The 6,649-nt window shown below is 30.5% G+C and overlaps 2 protein-coding genes across 3 annotated transcripts in view; one reads left to right on the top strand and one right to left on the bottom strand.

The window, feature by feature from the left end:
* LOC108757270 (integrator complex subunit 4) overlaps positions 1–2,239 on the bottom strand; it is a 3,706-nt gene extending 1,467 nt beyond the window's left edge. Inside the window, exons 1-6 of one of the 2 annotated variants that reach the window (XM_018501736.1) lie at positions 2,149–2,239; positions 1,646–2,064; positions 1,158–1,484; positions 817–1,081; positions 394–612; positions 150–285 (exon numbers count right to left, since the gene is read on the bottom strand). In XM_018501736.1, coding sequence (XP_018357238.1) covers positions 150–285; positions 394–612; positions 817–1,081; positions 1,158–1,484; positions 1,646–2,064; positions 2,149–2,202 — 1,420 coding nt within the window. In that variant the 5' untranslated portion in view covers positions 2,203–2,239. Of the gene's footprint in view, positions 1–149; positions 613–816; positions 1,082–1,157; positions 1,485–1,645; positions 2,065–2,148 lie in introns of both variants that reach the window. The other variant, XM_018501735.1, reaches the window with a different exon arrangement.
* A 1,180-nt stretch (positions 2,240–3,419) lies between these two features.
* The window catches only part of LOC108757269 (transcription termination factor 2), an 8,790-nt gene continuing 5,560 nt past the window's right edge, over positions 3,420–6,649 (top strand). The window contains exons 1-2 of the mRNA XM_018501734.1: positions 3,420–3,964; positions 6,290–6,516. Coding sequence (XP_018357236.1) covers positions 3,759–3,964; positions 6,290–6,516 — 433 coding nt within the window. The 5' untranslated portion in view covers positions 3,420–3,758. The remainder of the gene's footprint in view (positions 3,965–6,289; positions 6,517–6,649) is intronic.

Genomic DNA, 6,649 nt, shown 5'->3' with positions numbered 1-6,649 from the left:
AGCATGCATACTTGGACAGTGTAATGCTGCGTTGAAGATTAAAACAAGCACACTTGCATCTGTTATAAAAAGTTAACACAAAAAGTTAAGGACATTGCATCTTCGAAATTTAATACTATTTACATGACGAGAATTGATATAAAGGATACAGGATGGCTCATCCACATCTGGCTCGGGTGTGTCGAAGAAAGGATGTCGGCCAAGAAGTTGTGGTACTAGAGGTAACGTTAAGTACGGATGTGATGCGCCTAATTCTGCTAAACAACTCCTGATACTCTCTCTGTCCTGAGGATACCGAGATAAATTATCTAGCAAACGATTAACGCACATGTAAAGACAATTTGTGGTAGCGAGATGACTAGCAGCTAGCATAGCGTGCAAGCCTTCTCTCACTTCTCCCGAGAAATCTTCTAAAGCGCCTAAAATTGTTTCCAATTGGTCCTCTTGAAGAGTTACACTTGACGACATTTTCTTTAAAGATTCAATAGCTCTTAATCTGACGTCCTGAATTTCATCATTAAACATGTCCACCATAAAGTCCAATGAAATTCTAGCTATACTTGGTTGTTCTAACGAAAGTGTGCAGAGTGCTTCAACTGCTGCTGTTCTTACCTAAAATAAAATTAATTTTTAATCGATATGAGAAATGATCATAGAAAAAAAAAGTTTAATTATAATTAAACTATTTTTAAGTAACTATAATATCAAACTATAATATCAAATTTGAAAAAACGTGAAATATAAATTTTTGATTCGATGATTTAATAAATATTCTATGAAAATTCTTAATTTACATAATGTGATAAAAATTCGTACCTCTAAAAATTCATCTTCTAAACCATGAATGAATGCTCCACAAGAACCACTTTTCTCTTCAACTTCGGGTCTGTCTGCTTCAACTACTTTCTGTTTTTTATCCAAGGCTTGTTCTATGTAGCGACGTGACACACTTTTCATGGTTCCCAAAAGGGACATTGCTGAAGCTCTAACACGAGGTGATAAATCACCCATAAGACTGCAAATTTGTGAAAAGGCACAGTCTACCATTCGCACATCTTCTCCATCAGATCCAACAACAATACTATAATATATAAAAGAAACATGTAAAAAAAAAATTAGATTTTATTTTTAAAATATGTTTATATTTATACACTGACTTTTCTGGATACTCCCGACCTAAAAGATAGATAAGTTTAAGAACAGCTCGGCGTACAATCTCATAATCATCGCCAAGAGCTGCACAAGCTTCCTTGAAAAAACTCGCAGGGAGTCTACAACCTCTATGAGAATGTAATTCTGCCATAGTTTCGAAAGCTTGAGCACGAACCCGTGGATCTTGAGAACGGGCATAATTACCAATTAATGTTAAGGTATCATCAGCAGCATTTGCAGTTAGATAACGTCCGATAATCGAAAGACATCGTGTTTGAACACCATGCCATGTGTCAGGCAAATGTTCTTGTGCAATCTTCAATACTAGTGCTCTAAAGATACAAAAATATTTCTTCTCATTAATTTATCAATAAAAAGTTTTTATTTTATTAACTAAAGCAAATATGTAAATTATAGTAGCAAATATATATATATGCATACAAATTACATCAAAGAAAAAAATAGAAAGAGAAAATACAATATGTATGTACACCTTTGATAATCTCCTAACTTTAGTAATGTTGCTAATCCCTGACTTTTTACTCTATGTGATTCCTCGTTCCTCAAAAGTTCAGCTGTTTCATTCACAATTTTCGCTTTTTCCAAAGTATCAGGCGTTACTTCTCCTAATTCAGCAAACACCCAGAAAATTTTGGCTCTAACTGCAATTTCATTTTCGACAACAAATCTCTCCGCTAATTTCTTTATAGCAATGGGAACATCCTCTGGCGCTATATACGCTATAGCATCCGAAATACGAACAAGCAATTGCAACGCATCATTTCCACTTTTACATTTCTCCAAGCATTCTATGTAAGCTAATGCTGAGCTACTGTCAGTACCATTCTTCGAACCAGACGTCGATAATAATCTTAGAGTCTTTAGCCGTTTGATTGGAGGCTCATTAACAATCTGATTAAAAATTTTGTAATTTGTTAAAATAATGATTTAAGTAGCTATGCTTTATAAATAGAAAAAAATATATGGTAATATTACCGCCTGGCTCTGATTAAATTCAGCTAGTACTCGTTTTTTTATTAAAGCTGCCATTTTCAGGACTAATATCTTAATTCATTATGAATTTAAGCACTATCTCTCTTCTCAGATTAATTTATAATTCTGACATATTTTGATAAACCTGCAATATATGTAATATAACCTCAATGCATTCCAAACCTAAAAAAAATGTACACACATACACATACGAACATTAAATTTAGTATACAGTACTGTCAACTTTAGCAGATGCATAACAAAAAACTAGAACAACACAGATGCAATTTAGTATAAATCGATTAAAATATTTTTAGTGTTAATAAAAATTTAATTCTTCTTAAGGTTATGAGTTTATCAACATAATAATAAAGACTATGTAATTAAAAGGATTAAACTATTTATTAATACTGAAAATATGTAAATTAATTTGCAATTCAATTGCACTCAGTGTATACTAGTGTTGCACTAATTTTCCTATCGGGAAACGTTGAATCGAGACGATTAATTACAATTAATCTACATTCAATTTACAAAACAATTAATCTCTTTCCGATTATAGAATTAGAAACAGATGAGGACTAAGTTAAACTTCGCTTAAATAGAATTAATTATGGCCGGTATTCATAGTCAGATCTTATATTCAAGACCGTCTTAAGTACGGTTTTAAGAAGTCACGAACCAATCAAAAATGTCATAAGACATTGCTTAAGACGGTCTTGAAATAAGACTCAACTATAAATACCAGCCTATGAATTGTGGAACTAGGCTTAAAGTATTTGATCGATAAATTAAAATCAATTTGAATTTGCGTTAAATCGCTCAGGAAAAATCAAGGAATGACTGCGTTCAGCAGAACGTTTATTTTGTAACTGTTAGAAGTTTTCTTCACGCTGATTGGGTTATGCTTTTAGATCGAGAGGAACGATCCTATCTCAGCAGAGCATCATAATACGGTTGTAAAATTGTTGTGTTCTGTTGAACGCAGTCTATAGGTCCTGTTCTTTTTAGCAGAATTTTTGCACCAGTTAATTTTTCTTCTTCTTCTTTCTTCTTGGAGAGAAAAAGAAAAAAGATGAACTGACTCAAAAGTTCAGCCAAAAAGATCAGACCTAGGAGTCGATTCTGAATCTTCAAACAAAGTGAAAATTACAAAAGTAAGTAAATTTACTAGGTGTTAACCAATGAAATTATCAGTATTCTAGTAAATTCACTCACTTTTATAATTTTCAAGATACAGGGAATCGATTCCCTGCTCGCTTTGGCTTGCACTCGACATCTTCGCTTTTTCCCTTTTTGAGGCAAAATATGTATCTCATTTTAAGTGCAAAAATATTTGGGGATTTCATGCGAAACGCGAACAGACCTAATGCATCATCTGTCGACCTACGTCGTCGTCCTGTTGGTAACAGATTTAAAATGATTCTTAAATACAGTTGTCGACTGTTCCGCGTGCGAGTTGCGAGTTCATGCAAGTTTGTGCAACGCAAAACATTCTTATATGTCGGGTCGGTTTCAGTTCATAGATAAAATAAGAAGATAGGACGAACATAGGATTATATTTTACTTATTTATCACCACGTTACTTTTTACGGATTGATTTGATTCAAGAAATGGAAAGGAGCGAAAATAGCTTCACGCAGTGGCGTAATTCTTCCAATTATCGAGTCGAAGACAATTCTGTGATAATCTCCGACAGCGAGGATGAGATCAATGATTCAAGGGAGAACGACAAACCGGATAAACAAATAATTGTTGACGAGAGCATAGAAATCGAGGATGATGCCGATAATTCTATCGAGGATACTACACCGAAGAAGTAAATATTCTATTGATAAAATTATATTAATATATAAATTTTAACAATTACGTGAACTTCCATAAAAACCAGCCGTCTTTAATAAGTATATTATCGATATCGAAGTTAAATTTTAATGACCTGCCTATAGTTGCGTGAAGATAATCCCTTTATTTGAAACAAAAGAATTACCTGACGATCAGCTGTTGCCTTGTTTGTTGTGATACATTTTTTCGTTACAAAGAATAGAAATGACATTGAATGATAGGAGACTCATGTGAATAATATTCATTTAATATTGACATAATATGTAATAATCATATATAAATTATTTACAAATGATATTTTACTTTTTTATTTTCTGAACAATAGAAGAAAAAACAGTAAATGCGAGTAGTTATAACGCGTATGAAATTTCGAAACGATGCTGACTGGTTGCTCTCACCATTTCACTTTTCCAATTCTGTTTCTTGAATTTTCGGTATTCATAGTATTCCATGGGACCATGATGTTAGAATACAAGTGGTCTGTTTTCTGTTCCCGCATTAGATTGTTTTAGAATTCTCTCGTTTAAAACAAACATCATATCTATGTATATATCTATCTCACTTTACGTTCTGAAAGTATATACTGCTTCAGTATATACTGCTTTATCAAAATTTTTCGAAGTTTAGTATATTTTTAATTAAATTTTATGTAGATAAGCATGAATTTTAATGTAAGTAAACATTAAATTTAAGTTACTTATAATTTCATTTTCATTGACAACATTAAATATTTATATTTATATTTACCTGCTTGAAATTTGCTTCCATTACATGTAATTGAAGCAAATTTCTGTTTTTTTAACAGCGTACACTGTTAAAATATTATAAAATTTAATGTATCTTTAAGTTACGTAAATTAAATTCAATTTTATGACACTAAATTAAATTTACTGTATCTGGAACGGAAAAGTATATTTGTGTACATGTACATGAACTTTAGTGTACTTTCAATAAAATTTTAAGAAATTTAGTATATTTTTCATTAAATTTTATGTAGATTTGCATGAAATTTAATGTAAGTAAACGTTCAATTTAAGTACTTATAACTTCGTTTTTATTGACAACATTAAATATTTTTAATATACCTGCTTGAAATTTGCTTCCATTATATGTAACGGAAGCAAATTTTTGTTTTTTTAATAGTATATCAATAGGGTGGGAGTAATCGAAGAACAATGATATCAATAATTGATATAAATATGTTTATTAAATATATTATATATTATAAATTTATATTATAAATATATTTAGATAATACATTATTACAATTATAATTTTTATATAAGTGCTGCATAAATAAATATGTACTTGTAATGCTATAATATACATAATGCTGCGAAATTACAATTTTTTTTCTTTATATAGTTATCATCTCTATTGATAATCAAATTCGTACAAAAACATTAAAATCGTAAGTTTAACAAAAAACGAGTATTAGTATATATACATTGAGTTTTAAATATGTATACATATATCTAGCTAATAAATCATAAAATTAGTATTACATTATCAGTTTTTTACTCTTAGATCGATTACATCGACGTTACTTTGACTTTAAATGAGATTCAAAACTCTGTTTATCTCTCTTTCGACTTTAAAACGGAAAGATATAAACTTTACTTTAACTTTAAACATAAAATGTCTCGTTTGTGCAACCCAGCCTTAACCCAGCATCTACAATGAGATTTTAGTTTGGATTTACAATAGGTGTTTCAAACTTTAAGCCATAAGAAATTGATCAATTACAGTCGAATGCTAGGAGAATAATTGACTATGATTCGTTTATTTCTTGGTTTATGGCTTAAGGTTTAAAAACCTATTGTAGATCCGGATTAAGACGTAAAATTTAAACTTTAAGCACTAATTGTAAACCGTAAGAAATTGACCGATCATAGAGTATTATAGTAGAGTATTCTTCAAAGTGTCTCTCATTTGATTCAATATATACATGGGTCATGGAGACTTCCAAAAATCCCGAGAGGTTGCGAATAGTTTCACGAGCATTAAAGATGCGTTGGAGTAGCATACCTTCGATGTTGATCTGAATAAATTAAAGGAGCTTTAAAATCGAGTGGATTGAGATCGAGAGATCGTATCCGAGCCCTATTAATAATCTCAATAACAGTGGATTTGCTATGTTCATATTAACTTTCTTTTTAAATTTGGTGAGGAGCTCGTCTCCAAAGTTTGTCTTTTAGTTACATCTTGTATATCATGTTTATTATAACTAAAATAATTAAAATTAACTGAAATATAAATTAATGGATACAAACATTTTTTAATAAATATTTATATACAGGAATTATAAAGGTAATGAAGATGACAGTACACCTGTTGTCCATCCGAATATAAATAAAAAGACAAGAAGATATGTGTTGGATTCTGATAGTGATTATGAACAGATAGACGATCATGAAAATAATGAAACATATCATACACTTAATGATTTTAACAACTCTGATTCAACAAAAAGTTCTCGTGAAAATTATGATGAAGAATATTACAGTGACTTCAATTCTGATTCAGGTAAAAATTATCTAGCAAATAAAGATTAGTATTATACATAACGCTGTGATTTTGTATATACGTAATACTATGATTTTGTACATAGATATCTGCTGTTAAAAGAAAATTTTTACTTGATTTTATATATATATAT

This window comes from Trachymyrmex septentrionalis, unplaced genomic scaffold, assembly GCF_001594115.1.
Source record: "Trachymyrmex septentrionalis isolate Tsep2-gDNA-1 unplaced genomic scaffold, Tsep1.0 scaffold136, whole genome shotgun sequence".
NCBI classification, from domain to species: domain Eukaryota; kingdom Metazoa; phylum Arthropoda; class Insecta; order Hymenoptera; family Formicidae; genus Trachymyrmex; species Trachymyrmex septentrionalis.
The sequence above is the reverse complement of the archived record's forward strand: the minus strand, read 5'-3'. Positions and strand labels throughout refer to the sequence as shown.